The 19,437-nt window shown below is 36.8% G+C and overlaps 1 protein-coding gene and 1 long non-coding RNA gene across 4 annotated transcripts in view; one reads left to right on the forward strand and one right to left on the reverse strand.

The window, feature by feature from the left end:
• LOC113119995 (uncharacterized) overlaps positions 1–11,604 on the forward strand; it is a 15,849-nt gene extending 4,245 nt beyond the window's left edge. The window contains exon 3 of the long non-coding RNA XR_003294539.1: positions 11,482–11,604. This is a non-coding gene — a long non-coding RNA (uncharacterized LOC113119995). The remainder of the gene's footprint in view (positions 1–11,481) is intronic.
• On the reverse strand, positions 9,447–18,925 carry trim46b (tripartite motif containing 46b). 3 transcript variants are annotated; one of them, XM_026289787.1, is made up of 13 exons: positions 18,622–18,925; positions 18,304–18,536; positions 16,478–16,733; positions 16,236–16,386; positions 14,978–15,176; positions 14,603–14,749; positions 13,773–13,868; positions 13,436–13,689; positions 13,228–13,349; positions 12,620–12,958; positions 11,489–11,718; positions 11,327–11,394; positions 9,447–10,997 (listed from the first exon to the last, which is right to left on the reverse strand). In XM_026289787.1, exons 3-13 carry the CDS (start codon positions 16,725–16,727, stop codon positions 10,562–10,564), a joined length of 2,292 nt encoding a protein of 763 aa, XP_026145572.1. In that variant the 5' UTR covers positions 16,728–16,733; positions 18,304–18,536; positions 18,622–18,925; the 3' UTR covers positions 9,447–10,561. The 3 variants fall into 3 exon arrangements, with proteins under 3 accessions (XP_026145572.1, XP_026145573.1, XP_026145571.1); XM_026289788.1 differs by having other exon boundaries at positions 18,304–18,539; XM_026289786.1 differs by lacking the exons at positions 18,304–18,536; positions 18,622–18,925 and adding an exon at positions 18,048–18,261.
• Between the last annotated feature and the right edge of the window lie 512 nt (positions 18,926–19,437).

A 19,437-nucleotide genomic window follows, 5' to 3' on the forward strand; every position in this document is an offset into this window, starting at 1 on the left:
CAGTGCTTAAATACAAAGTCAGAAGGTGTATGCGAGTCTAAGCAAGGGATTTGTGCCCTTCCTGTCAAAGTCCACCTGTTTCTGCTTCTGCCTTGGAAAAAGAACAGAGAGACAAAAAGGATGGAAAGAAAGACATATGGAAACAGGAATGTGCTTTTCTCAATCCCCATGTCAGCAGTTCTATGGTCTATTTTAGAATCCCACCATGCATCTGTCTCTGCACAGTTCAACAATAATAGGCAAAACATCTCATATGAATAGTTTTTTTCATATATATATATATATATATATATATATATATATATATATATATATATATATATATATATATATATAAGGATGCATTAAATTTAACAAAAATGACAGTGACAAATGTTAAAAAATATATTTGTTTTTAATAAATGCTGTTTTTTTAACTCTATACTCTTAAAAAAACAATTTAACAGTTTCCATAAAAATATTAAACAGTGGCAATAATAAGAAATGTTTCTTTAGCACCAAGCCAGCATATTAGAAGTATCATGTGACACTGAAGACTGGAGTAATGATGCTGAAAATTAGGCTTTGTCATCACAGGAATAAACTGCATTCTAAAATGTATTCAAATAGAAAACAGTTATTGTAAAAAAATATTTTTTTACTTGATTTTTCATCAAATAAATGTACCCTAGATGAGCCTGAAAGGCTTCTGTCTAAAACATTAAAAAGAAAAATATATATTTTAAATAAATATGAAAAAAGACAAAATCAAATTATAAATAAAATATGAAAACGTATAAATACAAATAAAAAATATAAATATATTTCAAAAAGACAAAAAAATACACCACAATAGGGATTTTAAAAAAATATATATATATAAATAATATATATTTATATATATAATATAATTAATTGCCATAATGAATCATAGGACCACAAAATGTTCCCAGAAAATATTGGATTTTTTTTTTGACAGGAAACATTACTTCCAGTTCTTGGCAGACACATTTTATACTTAATGATTGGCTCACCTTCAACATCTGTATAAAATATTTAATCTGTCTCAGCAATATTTTTGTGTCCTGCTCTTTAAAAATATCCCTTTATGAAGGCTTGATTTTACCGAGCTGTGTTCAATTTCTAAAAGTATAACAGTTTTAAGAAAACCTGTATGTTTTGGTACCAACAGAACACCTGGTGCAAAGAAGAAAAAAAAACTGTACAGAATCTTAAAAATAAAAAATTAGCATCAGTTCTTGTAATGCATTAGTTCATGTTTTGAACTGAAAAGTCAATGAATTGCTAAAATATAAACATAAGATTCCTTACAGTGCATTGTTTCATATTCAGATAAATACTGCATTCAGAGACTTCGATTGTTCTTATTGTTTGTTTTTGGTGAATCTGAGGTCAATCACTGTGTTAGCAACAGTATAATGGCATACTACTGACTTTTTGTTTGAAGTATGCATGCCATACATACAGCACGTCTGTATATAACTCTCAGATGACAAATTAAACTTGACAGTGCTTTCTAGCTGCAGTGCTCTAACCTCTGTTGGAAATTACACTGACATTGAAACTTTAAACCTGACTCGCATCCAGAAATATGACAGCTGTAGGTTTGGTATTGAATATTGAAATACAGTTTAACAGCTTACTAAATCACTCTGCACACTGTGTACTTTATTGTAAACTATTGTCACTGCATAAGTGCTACATGAGCTGAAGTCATTCTGCTGTTGTGTAAAACAGGTGTACTTGAACCAGTCAGATGACAGTATGAAACTGTTTTGTGCGTGAAAGTGCTGAAGACCCTTAGAAACACTTTGAAGTCACAAATGTTTCAAATAGGTGTCATTCTGAGCTTACAAAAACATCTCTGAAAGCATATGTTTGCATATTTGATCTCAGTTGGAGTCCCAGAGTGTCACTTGAGCACGTAAAATGCCCCAGAGAGCTGTATTCTATTGTTATTGAATATAACTCGATATGACAGCATGTCTATCGAGAGCTCTTTTCTTCTGGTCATTTCACGCAGAACGAACAAAACTACAGCCTTCCTATATGACATACATTGAGATGGGAAACGCTCAGGGCTTGAACAAATCCCTTTAAAAGGAACATCTCACGCTCAGACGCTGAAAGCCAATCATCTGATTCCATTACTTACAGCTCTGTGTGAGCTTCATGCCAGGTCTCTGTCCCTCTCAAAACTCATGCCATGTCTGTGTGGTCCAGGGTTATGAAGCCTGCTTTTAGAAAACAATAAACTAGGCACTGTCATATTTGTTTTAGCAAGGACAATTCTGGCCCATCCTCTTGTTTGAATTGGCATGAGCTCTCGCCATCCCAGAAAGAGACATTAAAATGGAAAAGGCAGAAGTGAAATGGAATGAACAGAAAAATCTTTGACCATAAACTATTCAGGAGAATATGCTAGTCTGTAATTTCAGTGTGTTGGGGCATTTGGCCATAAAAAAAAACAACTATTGTAATTTTTCATTTGTTAAATATTTTAAGTTATTTTTAATTTATTTTTTAATTGATACTTTATATACAGTATGTGTATGAAAAATATTATGAATATTAAAAATGTAATCAATTATTATTATTATTAAATGCATTGCATATAGAAATATAAGTATATTAAAATGTAATATAAAAACTACACATGTAAATATTTAATTATGACAATGTGTTTATTATTATTTTTATTACAATTATGTTTGGCAAATTTAATCATATATGTGTGTGTGTGTGAGTGTGAAAATATTATGAAAATTAAAATTTAGGCTATTATAAAAATAAATATAAAATATCTCATAACAATTAGTATTGTTTATTATTATTATTAAATTTAGTTTTCGTAATATTTATTTTACCAATTTTATCATTTTATATATATATAAATATATAAGTATGAACTGAATATTAAAAATGCAATATATAAACTATATAAATAAAAATTTAATTTAATTCTAACAATTAATACAATTGTTTATCTTTATTATAACATTTAATGTTCACATTTTCTACAAATGTTTGCATTTTTATATGAATATGTAAGTATATGAAACATATTATGAATAGTCTGAACTATTCTAAATATTTAAATTAATATATGGTTTTACATTACATCGTTTAATATTATTTTTATTGTATTTAATTTGAATACAATTTGAATATTTGGCCTGTTAATTAAGTCAAGCCATTTCAAAGTCTATAAATCTTCAGCAGGTTTTTAGTATATTTTTGCAGCCAACAGTTGAACACATTAGGTTGTTTCTCTCATTAACTACACGTACAGTTAACTTTCTCCCGTAACCAAACCCAAACTGAGAGCATGCATAAACGCACAGTGTACCAAAAGCCCATTTATCCTGGCCTGCCTGTCATGCCCTTTTAAATACAGCTATTGACATCATAGTTAATTGGCACATGCTGGGCAGACGGTTATTTCTAGCGTCAGTTTGCACACAGGACTGCAACAGACATCGGTTTTAATGAGCTTATGTAGGACGGACCGTTGTGTCCTCCATAGGAATGCTTTACTTTGAAAACGAAAGAAAACTGGCACAAAGAACACCTTTGTAAAATCTGTCTTGAGCCAGACTTGTTCTCATGATGGGGTCTGATTGGTTTACAGTTGCGTTCGGTGTTTGTTTTGGTGCTGTGACCCAGAGTTGAACTGAAATGCCCTCTGATGAACTGATTCAAAAGAAACAGTAAATATGACAAGCATTAATAATGGCAGAGTGATTTAAAACGTTTAATAAATTCAGTCTTTAGCTGCGAGGCCATAAGCAGTCTCTGTAAACAGTACTGAGAGTGAGTTTGAACTGTTCTTCCCTTCAGGACAAAAGCGTCTGTGTCTTCTGTAAGGTATGAAGGATGGAAAAAGTTCAGCGGAGTTGAAGTAGACAGTCTCCGTCAAGGACAAATGTGTTTATAGAAATAAATAATGATTGATGGTTTATTGTTCAAGCTGTCTAAAAAATGTTGAAGAAGTAGTTTGTCAAAAAAATGAAACCTTCCTGTCATTCCAAACTTTTTCTGTGGTAAACAATTTTTTAAAATGATTTTATTAAGGATATATTTTAGTTTTGTTGGGTTTATTTCCTTAGTTGACCTGTATATGTCTGACCCTAGAGCTTTATTGACTTTCTACGCTTCTCTTCCTCCCTCCTCTCTTGCATCTGTCAACCTTTGACCTTTAACCCAACAGGAGTGTCAAGGAGGAGAAATGAAGCATGTGTTGACCGTGAAACAGATACCATCACTATTTTCTCTCTCTCTCTTATTTTCTCTCCTATATAAAGGTCAACTGTTCTGACCTCTCCAGCTTCATCTTATCCCTGTCTCCATCTGCTTTCGATCTCTCTGCTGATGTTTATCTGTCTCACTCTCTGTCATTTCGTCCTTCTCCCCTACACCAGTCTCCCCCCTCACTGTTTACTTGTTTATCTCTTTTTGTCTCTCTGTCCCTGATTCATTCTATCTCTTCGTGACCATTCATTATAGTGATGTATGCACAGCTGTTCTTGAAGGCGCGCGCTAGAAAACGTGTTTTCCTTACAAACCCCCCGTTGACAGTGTCTCACCTCGCCTTTTCACTTTTCATGGGATCTGGAATTTTTACGGTGTGTTTGACAAGTGCTCAGAATAAAGCTAAAATGCATGGCAAGATAAGTAGAAAATGTTAAAAAAAATTTTTTTTTTTGTAAATTCTACAAAAATGTAAATCTTACTTATTATATAGCACAAAAAAATATTATAAATGATAATTAATGTAAATAAAAAAATATTTAGATAATATAAAAAATGTTTAATTAATTTAATTAAATTAGTTCATGTCATTATTAAATTTAATATAAACAGTTTTGTTATATAAATATATATACACACACATACATAAATTGTATATAATTGTTTTTCATTTAAAACATTTTTTTTTTACACAAACACACATATTTAAACTATCACAACCTCATAAAACCTGTTCTTATATCCTTGTGCACCACTGAATGATTCCTGTTATTTTACACCATGGGAACAGCGTTAACCCACTCACAGTGAGTTATGGGCTCATATTAGACGTCTGTCTGAGGTTACACCTTTACTCCATCAGCAACCAAAATCTGTTATGTTTAACACTCTATGAAACAACTGTTCAGCAAAATCAAAATACAGCTAAATAGAAATACAAATGATGTTTAATGCTGTTTTTAGACTGATGTATCTGCCTCAACAGGTCTCTCTCAATGTGTTGTTGTGAATAGGTTAACATTCAGTTCTTTAACTCGGTGCTGTATAACTCATGAAGGTTTATCAGGAAACCATGCTAAAAATCAAACTGAAACATAACTTCAAAACTTGATGCTTCCAGATGTGATCCAAGACATTTGGAACAAAATGGAAATACTGAGCAGATGCTGGTTATGTTCCATAGGGATGCATTATACTGTTTATACTGGAGGTGATGTTAAATTTGATTCCAGAGTCTACCTTAGACGGCCAATCAAATGGTGGTTGGCGTGACTGAAAGCATGAATTACATAGTCCCATTCATTTCGGTTTTGTTTGCAGAGAATGTTTGCCAATGCCACTAGTGAATTTAATCAGCATTCCTGTGATGCACAGTGATTCTGAAGATTATAGCAATTCATTGTTGTGAACACATTAAAGGAATAGTTATAAAATCTAACATGTGCAAAAAAAAAAAAAAAAATCTAAACTTGCTTCTTCATCTGAGCAGATAAAAAAATAAATAAAAAAAAAACATTGCATCACTTGCCCACCAACGGATCCTTTGCAGTGAATGGGTGCCGTCAGAATGAAAGTACAAACAGTTGATTAACAAATAACAGTCCATCAATTAATGGATAAACTGTTCTGATTAACTATTAAACTCATCTACATCTGGATGGCCTGATGCAAAAAAAAGTCCCTTCATAATTAAAATGCAATTCATTGCCCTTTTTCAACTTGATGAATATAAATTTGGTAAAAGTGCTTATTTATGATTACATATTTTTAGACAAAGAAAAAGACAAAAGAAAACCTCACCCAGGCCAAGAGACTTCAAATCAATGATTAATGCTTCATATGTGAAAAAGTGAAAACACCCTGCAGCATGTTTTTAACATTCGTGCTGGATCCAGACATGCATAACTCATTCTCAGATGTCTGAAATGACTTATTCAGAGGAGAGAACACCTGGAAAGTGCGACACGCCAGTACTGGACTTCATTCATATTATATGATCCAACATTGATGATAAACCGTGGGTCACTTACGATGCAGAACCAAACAGGTGCTCTTTGAAAATGAGTTTCATATGATGTTGCTGTCTGGCTAATTCACTAGCAATTAGTCGCTCAGCTGTTACTCTAATATTAGCGTACAATGAAATGGTTTTGCACATGATGGAGTGGGGCAGATTACATTTGCACATAGTCAGGCCAAACGCAAAATGTGGTGCACGTTTCTATCGAGGTCAGCCATGCTTAGTCTTGCTCAGACTGCGGAAAACCTGCCTAGGCAATGATCCTCAAAAGCTTCTATTTATCTGTGGGGATTTACTAATAGCAGGACAGATGGGACGGCTGTGAGGGGAGGGTGAAGAAACAGTTAAACAAGGCCGATCCCTCCACTCCAGCACTGCTGTCCGGCACACGAGAGGATCCATATGGAGACAGAAGAGTATTAGTGTAACGTTCATGTATACAGAGGGGGAAGGGAGTCCGGCGACAGCTTTACCTCCCAAATCTTCTTAATAAGGAATGAAACAGAGTGATTTAGATCACCCTGCACATGATGGAGTTCATCTGGGGCGAGGATCTTGCTGAGGTTCGTAGTAATGGACTTTGCTAATGCATTCCTTCCAGTAGTTATTGTGCCAAAATGGCTCATGTTGGTTGCTAGCAGCTTTAGATAAATGATGAAAACAACCAGATTTCCTGTTAAAAGTAATGTGGTGTGGAAAAGCGTGCTGCAGGAAAGGTTTTAAGTTGGGGCAAGTTGTCACACTTTTTACTAGTGTGAATATTTCGAAATAGGTTGATTTCTGAAAGTCAGTTTCTATATTGACAACAGCCTTGGCTAAAAAAATAAAAATATATTATATATTATTATTTTAACACACATTGAGATTTAGTGACAACATGCCCCAGTAGTTTTAAACTAAGGTATTTTTGAACTAGAAGCTTGAAAACAACATTAAAAGAAGCATTGAGATAAAAACATTTGTTTAATTGGATATACTTTTCTAGTTAATAATATTTCTCTTTTCGTTGCTTTGTTTTGAGAGGCAAAGCGTTTGGTAAGACTATTTTGTAAGTAGCAGTCAGTATAGTTTTATTGATTTTAGTTTATAAATATATTTTTTTAAGTCAGTTTCTGTAGTTACAGAAACAGCATTATTTCCGAGGACAAAAGATATTGTTTCTTCCTTACATTGAGATTTTGTGGCAACATGCCCTGATAGTTTTAATAGAGTTTTGAACTAGTTCTTTGAAAACAACCTATAAAAACCATTTCATAATAAAAACTAATTTGACATTTGACTTCAACCTTTAGTTTCAACAAGTGTGACAACAAGCCCCGGTTTCCGTATTTCCTTGAAGAAACAACAAAATATATCCAGCAGTTAGGATCCTTTGTCTTTTTCCAAATTAAGTTTATGAGAAGTGAAAAGTTCGACAGCTTTTTGATATGAAGCATTTTTAGACACGTCTGCAAAAACCCCATGAAACTTAATCCTACGATTAGTCAATAGTCATTGCGGTGAATAAAATCAAAATATGAGCGTGCAGTGGTCTGTTAAGAGTCTTTAACCTACAATAACGGAGTATTACCACCATCTAGCCCTCCCTTCTAGTCTAGTCAGCTAAAGACTTGACACAGATGGCAACAACCAGGGTAGACCTACAACAGCTGGTATAGGTCTAAGCTCATGACAAAATGGATCAACGGGCACGGCTATACGACGAGCCACCGGACGGACACTTTACAGATATTTTAGTCTGTGGGGCTTCGGGAAATGACTGGTCTTATTAAATGAAAATCACAGAAGGTTAAGCAGCTGCAAAGCTTCTGAGGTATTTAAAAATCCCCCCTGACTGTGCATGAGACTTCCTGGTGTGGATTAGAGGCTGCAGCTACATGTGGTGTTGTGGCTACATACCTTCAGTCAGTCAGAACCCAATCTGATGACTAGTTTTCCTGCTCCCCGGGCCGAGAATCACCAAAAGCCAAATGGATGATGGAGAGGGGGAGAAAAGAGAGAGAAAGAAAGAGGTCAATGTGAAGATAAAACGTGCAAAACTTTGTTGGAGATGAATCGTGGAATTTTGGAGAGAATGATGGAGGAGACGGGATGGATCTGTCGTTTAGATGAAAGCGGAGATGAAAGAGAGAAAATCAACCTATGACACACAATCTTTAAGAAATATCACCCTCAGCTCTTACTGGGCCATCACACTCCCTAGAGCCATGATTTTGATGAGTGTGAGAAGGTGTGTGTGTGTGTGTGTGTGTGTGTGTGAGAGAGAGGGGTGGGGGGGGGTGAAGGCAACATAGTCTTGGATTTCTGTCACCAGAAACTTAAGCCAAAAGAGAAATCTGTGCTTTTAAAACTTAACATTTCTGAAACGTTACATTCCTTGAGAGGAAAACATTGGCTAACCCCTCATTTGGCTCATCGGCTCTCAAAGAGTCTGTCTAAGCTGAAACATACCTAACCACTCGACTTTCTGGTTTCTAACCAATATGGGAGCAATTAAAGACATATGTGGGTTTTCATATAAGAAGTTTTCTAAAGAAGTATATACAGACATGCGTATCTGCAGAGTATCAAAACTTAGTTGGTTTCTTTCAATTCTAACCGATATCAAATTGAAAGTAAAATAGGGTGCACATGTTGTTTAATAGAAATTCACAGTAATTTGGAAATGGTTTGAACTATTATAAATGCGTTTTATAAATATATATAAAAAAAGCATAACCAATTAAAAATTAGCCACAGTGACATCACTGTCATGCATGACCACCAGAACCTAACATGACAGTAGAAGGTAAGGTGCATCCTAATTTGCATAGTTATGCACTGTTCAATGACACTGTGTAGTATAAATAGTGCAAGCAGTGCATCCACACTGAAAAAAAGTGCGATTGAATGAAGTGTAGAATGTTGTAGGGGGCTACGGAAATGTATACAATTCAGACACTACACTGTTGAGTATAGTGCACAAGTGTATAGTATATAGGAAAGCCCACTATATCTTGTTTTCATATGTGACCATATTCCTTTGATAGCCAAATGTTTAGCTAAATGGAGGCATTTGAGGAAGCCCACCTTGCAAGAGGACCAGCGAACACGTGTTTGAATAAACTGCTGCCCTCTACTGATATAAAACAGTAATACAGCATTTGTTCAGAGGAATGATATTAAGACTAGAGAATTATTTATTAGAAGTATTTATTACCAGCAGGCGAAAGCCACCATTCTCTCCAACAAGACTCGAACTACACACTAAAGCCATTCCAGACAAGCACAGCTTTAGGCTGGACTGATATCAAGCGCATGAGTCAAACTCACAAAATATTCTCTACAAGCTTCTGTATGAATTTGCATAAGGTGACTTCTAATGCTGGGGTTAGTGCACACACACATAGACTTTCAATCCCATAAACACCAAGCAAAGCAGTGCACTTCCAATCTATTTCACTGACGATTTTCATTCTTAAGCAGAAGCTTTGCTTAATTCATTTGTTCAATAGCATATTGGAATTCAAACCAACAATTTGTGTAAGCTATAAGGTAAGTGTGCCCTAATAAACTACTCAGAAAAAGTCCTTTTATATATCCACTGCAGTCTAGAAGCCACTTATTTCAACAAATTAAAATTCTTCTTAACCATCTAAGGCAAAAACAGCAGCGAGAAGCATTTGGTCTGGCATTAGACGTATGTTGAGTAAATGTCTTTGTAAAAGCTCCAGCTGACAGCTGAAAGAGTGACAGGTCAGTCCTGAAAGCACATGGCTAGAGGTTAAAAGAGCAGATGTTTACAATTGTATTATGGGTTGCAAAATGAAGCTTTCAGTAACAGTCTGGAATTTCTGCTCTGTTTGGAGATTAATAAACAAAAAACACTATAATACAAGGTATATTATAACACTACAATATTCGCTGTGTGGAAGGAATCTGGTATAAAAAAAAACTTTGAGGCACATTTCCTACATTGGAACATAGAGGTCACTGATTATAAGTTGGGTAACATTTTTGCATATTTATTATGTGTTTGTGTGTGTGTGTGTGTGTGTGTGTGTGTGTGTGCGTGCGTGTGCGTGTGTGTGTGTGTGTGTGTGTATATAGGTGAATATGCAATTTAAATAGTTTTCTAGGCTATATAGGTGGCATCAGCAAATTAATAATTCATCAGTAATTCAGCAAGCAGTGCAGCAATAAAGGCCTCTCAAAACAAAAAGAAAAATAAGCAGAGATTGATATTGGGTGCAATTAAAAACTCTAAAAAGTCTCTAAAATCGAATTATAAAAATGATAATCAATCAGAGTTCAGTTCAGTTTGGTAACACGTGATTGAATAGTGACTCGTCTTACAGGGGTTTGATTTGCATTACGATTGGCTACCAGCTCCTGTAGCTGCAGAGCCCCGCCTCCAATGAAACAGAAAGCAGGGCACACAGGGGCGGAGCAGTCTACAGGCCCCTCCCATAGTGGGCGGAGAGAGTGGGCATCGTAAAATGTGACACGCCCCTTCTCAAAGTCGAGACACACTCCGAGTCTCGGAGGCAGTGGATAGGTGACACCAGTTGGCGATGAAGGCCCGTTGCCATTAGTGAAGCCAGACTCTCTGTAATTGGCGTTGTGATGGGAGTTGGTGGAGGAGGGCAGGTAGATCTTGCCCATGCCCATTGTGAGGAAAGAGAAAGGGGGAGGAGAATCCGACGAATCCTCGGCTCCACTGTCATGGCCGCTGTCTGGATCATATCTATCAGATTAACAAGATGGATTCAATATGGTTAAAGCTAGCATGAAAAATGATTTTGAAGACAATGGTGTCATCATCCCACTCAAATCAGTAGCAGTTTTGTTCTCATCCAGAAGTTTCTGTGCACTCAATTCGAAGAACTTCTGATATCCATGGAACTTTTCCATTACACAAAAAGGTTAAAGGTTATTTTCATTGTTTAAAATCCTAAATGCAATAGTTTTGACCATATTGATGCTAAATTGGAAGTATTAGGTGCCATATCTTAACATTAAGGTATCTCCTTCCTCTTCACATTTCAGCAGTTCTTTTTGAGATGTTGTTCTCACCTTGGACTAGCCATATCTTGAGGCAGATGAAACCACTCCTGAAGTTTGGACTCCAGGCCCACTCCAACCTGTAGAACAGAGCCATTGACAAAAAATGAGGTGAAAAGGGGATATAAAAACGGGAAGACCAGTTAATATATTTTTCTTCTTTACAGAACTCGCCTTAACCAGATATGAGCCGGGCTCCACTGAGCATGCCCAATAGTGTCGGCCCTGCGTTATGGCCACATCACCCACAAGCAGATCAGCTGTCAGGTGACAGGAAGTGAGGGCACGATCGGCGGCCTGAAGCAGGGACAGACCAGGCACACTGCGAGCACACCTCTGCTCCTTACTCACCACCAGTCTGTCCGCGTGCAGACCCCAACGAGAGTCCAGGTAAAAATTCAACACTGTCGGGGAGGCGGGAGGAAGACAACAGCGAAATTTTGAAGGGGACAGAAGAAGAGGGGAAGGAGTATTAAGGCACAAAAAGGAGGGATGTAAGAGTGGGTGGAAAGGGAGAATTGAAGTATAGAATGTGCAAAAGGAGGACAAGGCATAAAAACAGCAATCAGGAAAACAGTAAACAAGGAAAGAAGACAAAGAACTGCACTCTGGGAATAGCAGGGTAAAATCAAGACTGCAAAAAGCAGGAAGATTTGCGTTCCAGCAGACAGGCAGAGAAGAAAAGGTGTATTTCCTCATTAGTATTTCAGAGTTAAATTCTATTCACATCAACAACTAATTTATTTAATCTTACAAATCTGATTTGTGTCTTTGTTTTCCCTTATTTTCATTTATAGCAGAAGCAAATGTTAGCGTTTTGTCATGAACATCTGCCTTTCTAGTTGGATGTTGCAAATCTTGGATTATTATTTGTAACACAGGCCTCCATTTAATGTGATTAATAAACATTATGGAGCATTAAAGTTTGCTTATGGCCACATTTACAAAGTGGATGGGTCAACATTCACATAATGTTTCACTACATTGAGGGTTTTGTATGTGGAAAATAAATATACTGGTGGTTCAAAGAATAAATGGCTCAAATAATCAAATGATGAGGGAATTATAAACAAGAAAAGAGACATGATAACAGAAAGACTTTTAAGGGCTTTAAAAAGGGAGCAGGAAAGCTGGCTGTAAAGTGCTGTTTTCACTAAAGCTGGAAAACATGGAAAAACCAAAGGTTGTAGAGAAGGAGATGGGAATGGATAAAAAGATAAAGAGAAAAGAAGATAAATGAGCAGATGAGTATCATTTGGGAATGGATTTATTTGTGTTGATAAATCCTCAGAAGGTGTTTCTTACCTGGAGCTGGTGGTGTGTGTAAATATACTTCCTCACTGTATTCGCCGAAGCCGGCCTTGTTGCAGCCTCTCACCCTCAGCACATACACACTGTCCATCTCCAGCCTGTCAATCACCGCACAGGTCCCAGTCACCTCCTCCAATCTCTGCCAGCCCCAGCGAGCAGCAGCCAATCCCCCGCGAATCCCCCCTCTTGCCCCGCCCCCTGGCTCCACCCCCCGCCTCCGAAATTCCACAGAGTAATGCCAGGCAGGAGTGGAGTCTTGAGGCAAGCGCCAGCTCAAGAAGAGCTGGTCATAGGCGAGGGTTCGCTGGGTGTCAATCACAGGAGCGAGAGGGGCTGATGGGATAGGTCATTTTGGTTGGGGTTAGATGACATGACATTGCACTCAGATTACTTTTTCCAAGTAAAGTAGCATCCAGTTTTCACCAAGTTACTTTTGTGAATTTACTTAGTTGTGAATCAAAACATACAGTGTAACCAGTGTAGTACCATAATACAACAAACGAGTCTTTTGAGTCAATTCTTTTAGTGAATCAAGATGTACAGTGCGACCAATGTAATCCAATATTTTATAAAATGGTAGTGATCATTATTCCCTTTCCTACCCTGAATGAAGTTCAGGTCTGTGAGGAGTTTGAGCTCTCTGGAAACATCAAGCTGGAAGTGTCGGAACGAAGGATCAGCAGAGAGAGAGAAACGCTGCATAGATTCAATAGACTGGGCCAATCTGCCAGAAAGAGAGATAACAGTCCGGTGTTTTCGGATTTTGGGAACAGACATCAGTATTATCAGCAGATAGTGAGGTGGGTAAACCTTTTGTGTGTTATTCTGGCTGCGTGCACAAAGCTCGATGGGTCATTTTCTTTGAGCAGCTCTTGAGTGAAAGCCATCAAACTGGCGTGCTCCAGCAGGCTCCGTTTTTCAGCCACCTGATTGGCCAAAGCCTCTGCCCTTCTCTGCCGAGAGCTTTCCAGAGCCTGGGCCAGCATTGTCTGCCGCTCAGTCAGCAATGCCATCATCTCCTTCACGCAGTGAGAGAGCTGCTCTTTGGCTGAAACGCTGTTCACCTGCATTCATGCACACAGACAATTTCTCAGCACATCAAACACCTGCTTTCCTTTTTGTGACAGGTTGGGAAAGGAGGCCGTACCGCAGTCTGAGTGATGGCATTTTCCAGTTGTGTGATCTGAGTCAACACCATGTCCTGATTGGCCAGGATGTAGTTCAGCTCCTTGGTGATCTTGTCCTAGGGTTTAAAAACAACACACAATGTAAAAGATGTTTCATTTAAATATTGAGAAGGTTAATAATAGTCTTGTTTTGCCTTCTTCATTATAGTTTGGCATCGATTGGTATAAATGTAAGTAGAAATGTAAAAGAAAAAAAAATTGAAAATTGTTAAGTGATATGATGCATTTGTATTTTTAGCAGTAAAGAAAAATAGAGATAATATTATAGCCCATTTGTGATCAGATTTTGTGAAGCTTTCACGCGTCATTGTGAATGCGAAATAAATCTTATTGGATCGTTTAGTGACCTCTCATATCCTTTGGATCATGGGAATATTGTCATCCTAAAGAAAAAACAGTCCTGTTAAAAACTACAGAAGAATCACTCACAATGGTGTGTGTTTACTGCTGATTTCCTGGCTTTCAAGAGTTCATAAACTATAGATCTAAGACATGCGATGAATAGACTAAAGCATCACAGCTAAACAAACTGAACACCATTGTGCAAAACGTTTGTGATGGATAAACTCATCTGATCACATTGTTGTAGTTTTTTTTAAGATTCTTCTAAATCCAGATTATAGTAACTGCTTGAGATAATGCACTGGCACTGCCATCAGGTGGCACTACTGTTGCTTTTTAAAAATGATTTTATTTGCCCATAAATTTCTCTACTAGAGAAAAACATGGCAGTGTTTGACAGTGATTTATGCAAGGTACATCATTAAAATCCAGATGAATGTAAACATACCTTAAGAGTCTGGTAGGCTTGGGTAACGGGTGCAATCTTATGACCCGCATGGATTCGACGCAGTTTACAGAGTGAACATAGAAGCATCTGACAAGACTTACAGTAAAACTGCATCCTCTCCTGATCATGTTCTGGGCATGTCAACACCTAGAGAGATAGAAAGAAACTTTACGATACACTATGTAAAAAAAAAAAGCTGCATCTGCATACTCATTTTGTGAAAATTCAGTTTCACTTAGAAAATAAGGCATGTTATGGAAGCAAAAGGGTTTATGAATGCAGTTTTGTCATAAATAATTGATCAGACCCTGGATGGACACCCACGGTGTGAGAGGTAATCGGGTAGTAATCCTGGGCGGTCAAGGACCGGCTCACCTTTGGCCTGAAGTTGAGGGTGGGCTGAACATGTTCATGCTGGGCGCGTGGAGTGCCCCAGGGGTGGTAGAGTTTGAAGCACTCTTTACAGAAGCTGGCTCTGCAGTCAGCACAGCCTTTAGTGGCCTCCAGGGCCTGTGGGGGTTTACAGAACTCACACATCACAGCCACACTGCCCAAACTCACTGTGTGCCTATACCTACAGAAAGCAAGAGAAAGAGAGAGATCCTGCAGTGAAGTGTTTCTTCATTTGTCTATGTGGTTTTATTCAAGTAGATATGTATTCATGATTCTACTTAAGATCACTAGGCCACTAATCAAATAAGTAAACACATATAAATGCTTGAAATATATTATATTATATGTATGTATTTATATTATATTATACTATATGTATGTATTTAATATTCTGTTTCACTAAAATGCACTAATTAAATAAGTAAATATGTATAAATCCTGAATTTATATTATATTATACATTATATATTTATGATTCTATTTAATATTAGATCTAGATCACTAATCAAATAAGTAAATAAGTATGAATGCTCAAATTATATTTGTTGATAATATTAAATATGATGTTATTCTATACCATCCATATACTATTACAAATATTAAATGGAATATAAAACTGTGTATTTAATATTTTATTTGAGATTATGAGCCCACTGATGAAACAAGTACACAAGTATAATGCTGGAAATTATATTATATTATATTATATTATATTATATTATATTATATTATATTATATTATATTATATTATATTATATTATATTATATTATATTATTGCAAGTTATATAATATATCATATCATATTATCTACTTAGTTTTATTTATGATAACTAGGTCAGTAATCAAGCAAGCAAATAAATATCCTCAAAATATATTATATTATATTATATTATATTATATTATATTATATTATATTATATTATATTATGTATTTAAGGTTTTAGGTCAATAATTAAACAAGAGAACAAGTATAAGTCCACCAATGTAATATTATATTATATTGTGTATTTAAGATTCTATTTATTATTACTAGATCACAAAAAATTTGTGTAATGTATAAATGTTCAAATTTTAAAACAAAAATATAATATTGTGCATTTAAGTTTCTATTCAAGATCACTAGGTCACTAATCAAATAAATTAGTAATTTCAAATACTGAAAATATATTATATTATTACATTTTAAATATATAGTATAAAATATAACTTCAGTGTATCTGAACAAGTGTATTTATTACCTTTCTACAATTCTCTCCAGTGTAAGGTTCCTCATGCACTCAGCCAGTCCTCTCTCTCCTAGTTCTACATCTCGTCCACAGGGGGCGCAAGGAAACAGCATGAGAGGTGAAGGGCCTTCCTTTCGCCTGCGGCCTGGGTACGTCCCAGAACCTAAACATACACACACAGTGAGATAAACTAAATCTATATCAGCCTGTTTATATGAGATTGAAGGTGGTGCATTATCTTTGTCTCTACACACCTGAGCGCAACAGGCGGTCCACGCGGTCAGACTTGGGCATGGGTCTGCGTATCTGCCGTGGGGACCGTGTGTTGGGGGTGGAAGCGGGTGAGTTGGGCTCCGGGGGGAGCTCGGGCTGGGGATACCCGCTCTGAACTAACACCTCGGAGGCACACATGAGACACACGCTGTGCAGGCAGGGGAGTACAATGGGCTGCTTCACAATGTCCTTGCACACAGGACACTGCAATTCCTGCTCCATACTCTTCATATTGGACTGATGAATGGAGGAGTGAGAAAAAGATAATAGAAAAAAAATTTAAAAAAAAAACATTATAAAAAAACACTGCATGTGCTAAAGCTATAAAAGAAACTTTATTAACAGATGTAGTACATATATTGTATTCAAAATTAAGTTTTTTTTTTTATGTTTTTGAAAGTCATCTTATTTTCATCAAGGCTGCATTTGATCAAAAACAGCTACATTTAAAATAATAATAATTCACAATGTATTCCTTACTGTCAATTCTTATCAATGTAATCTGTCCTTGCTAAAAAAAAAAAAAGTATACATTCTTCTATTAATTTACAAATGTGCAGTGGTCTTAACATTATTCGTTCAATGCACTACCAGTTGAACTTCAGAAAAGATAAATTACAAATAGTAAGCATTAGCCCCTTCTACATTTGGGTCCCAAATTAAGGTCCTTAAGTCATATTTGGGAAATCATTTTTGAGCTCTATTAAGAATTATGTCTCTGTTGCACACTGATTTTAAGAAAAGAGGAAGTGGTGGATAAAATGAGGGAAGAGACTAGATTTCCATGCTCCCTGGTTTCTGAGAGAGACATGCACACCTTTATAAATAGCTGTCCCTGGTGCACTGCTACTGCCTGCAGTGCTCTTTAAAAATGGATAGTGACCTGATGTTGATGATTTAAGCAGACAGCTGGGTGACATTGGAAGCTCTGGAAAGGCCACATCAGCTAAAGCATGACCTTGTCCATCAAACAGTATAGAAATGTCTGTGGTTTCTGTTTGAAGACTGACTGAGCAACAGAAACACAAACTTATCTGACACCTGTTATTCTAAACACATGCACATACATCATTTGCATCTCCAAAAATATAAGTAAATAAAAAACATAGTATGGACAAACAGAACTTGTTAAAAATGTGTTCAGTTAGCCTACTTTGACCTCTAGAAACCGCAGTGAAAAATAAATTCTAGTTAAATGAATCTGACCACCATTTTCCAGTGCAAATACAATAGGCTGGCTATAATTATTAGAACGCTAGTTAATGGGTTCTTAAAATCTAACCGCATATCTTTGTATTAGATACGTTTTCCCTTTAATTCATACTTGAAAAATCCAAACGCATGCTTTAGGAAGGCATACAGCAGCTTAAAGGGCATCTTGATCATCACGCGGTCATTCAGCAATGTCACCTGGCCTTATAGGTCACTCCATCTCACAATACGAAAGATTTAACGTGATTTTAGCTCAATTAAAACGTCTGACTTACAGACTTGACTGTATACCGGTTAACACGGTGCACCGGTTCGTGCTGTATTCGGCAGTGCCCTTACCTTCACCTGAAATCCGGGCGCCATTACGGGATGCTGCTGTCTTTACTTCATATGACAGCACTGCTGTCGCAAATCAGTGCGACTTCCCGAGATAGACCAGCTACACACTTATAATTGCCAAGCATGAAAAGCCTACATGCGGTTTCCATCCAGCTAGAAAATATCCCACCGATAAAACCCCGCGTGCTGTAGAAGCATCTCTGCCACATGCTCGACGCGGATTTAATACATTGTCTATTATTCTTGTAAAACATACCGTTTATGTTTCGTTTCGTTTCGTCGCAGTAGATCATCATATGTCAATGGGGAAATCTTCCGTCGTCCGCCATAGCCTCTTTCAGGTTGAAATGTAGGTTAGTAGGATGTCGCCACATCCGCGCGCCGCTGGAGATGCTTTCATACCGACGCCCTCAGTCTCAAACCCGCATCCCGTTTCCGTGGCAACGAGCACGTCCGCTTCATCAGCAGCACGGCCGAGTCACAACCGAGCTGCTGAATTAACATGCGTTTCAGTCCAACTGACAGTCTTATCCAGTCATTATGAAATAAAAACTCTAAACCGTTCAGATGTTACCTGAAGGCAGTGTTTCTTCTGTCGAAAGCTTCGAAATGGTTATGAATCGCCAATATTTTTTAAGCATCACTACTGGATTGGGAGCTTGTATCGTACTCCTCAAGTCACGTGATTTAAGCAAACTAGGCTTCGTTGACGTTGTACTGTTACGAATCTGAGCCTGCATTCCAGTGTGCACACTATCCATCCTAAATTCTATGTGATATAAGTCATTTTCAATGCTATTTTGGACAGATAGGGAGGATAGTATCAAAGTCCCTATGGTTCTGCAGTCTTTGACAGTATGCACAGTAGGACGCAGGGGTTGGTTTAGAAATATTTTCAATTCCGATGATTCGCCACCAGATGGCTTTAAACTGATGAACGAGTGTTCAATGGAAAGGACAGTTTTATAATAAGGGTTCATTTTTGCTAATAATACACAAAACAAAACAAAAAATAACATGATTTTACATAGCCTTCATAATGGTGGTTAACTATTACATTTAGATTACACTTTCATGAAAGTGCATGAAAGTTTCATTTGCAACTGGTTTGTAAAAGGTGTAAAATGTTTGGGCTGTGTTTTCGTTGCACTTACAGGGTTTTGATCAGAAGATGCCGCCAGCTCGTGGTGTTTCATCCACATAGTGAATCATTTAGCGAAGCATTCGGTTCTATTGATTCAGAGTTTCGAAAAGCTTCGTTTCTCCTTTCACTATCTGAAGGCGACAACTGAACAAAGATTAGGACACACACACACACACACAAACCTTTAGTTAATCTTAACTGTGTAATATTTTAAAGGATTCATCAGTATTCTGTAAGAAACTGTGA

The sequence above is a fragment of the Carassius auratus genome, chromosome 19 (assembly GCF_003368295.1).
Source record: "Carassius auratus strain Wakin chromosome 19, ASM336829v1, whole genome shotgun sequence".
Classification (NCBI taxonomy): Eukaryota; Metazoa; Chordata; class Actinopteri; order Cypriniformes; family Cyprinidae; genus Carassius; species Carassius auratus.

Excerpts from the sequence above, each read along its gene's own strand:
- trim46b (XM_026289786.1), bottom strand. The coding sequence starts at position 18,071 with ATGGCGCCCGGATTTCAGGTGAAG. Across the intron at positions 14,750-14,977 it reads CCCTCAACTTCAGGCCAAAG|GTGTTGACATGCCCAGAACA; the intron begins GTGAGCCGGTCC and ends CTATCTCTCTAG. Across the intron at positions 11,719-12,619 it reads ACACACACCACCAGCTCCAG|TGTTGAATTTTTACCTGGAC; the intron begins GTAAGAAACACC and ends CCTCCCCGACAG.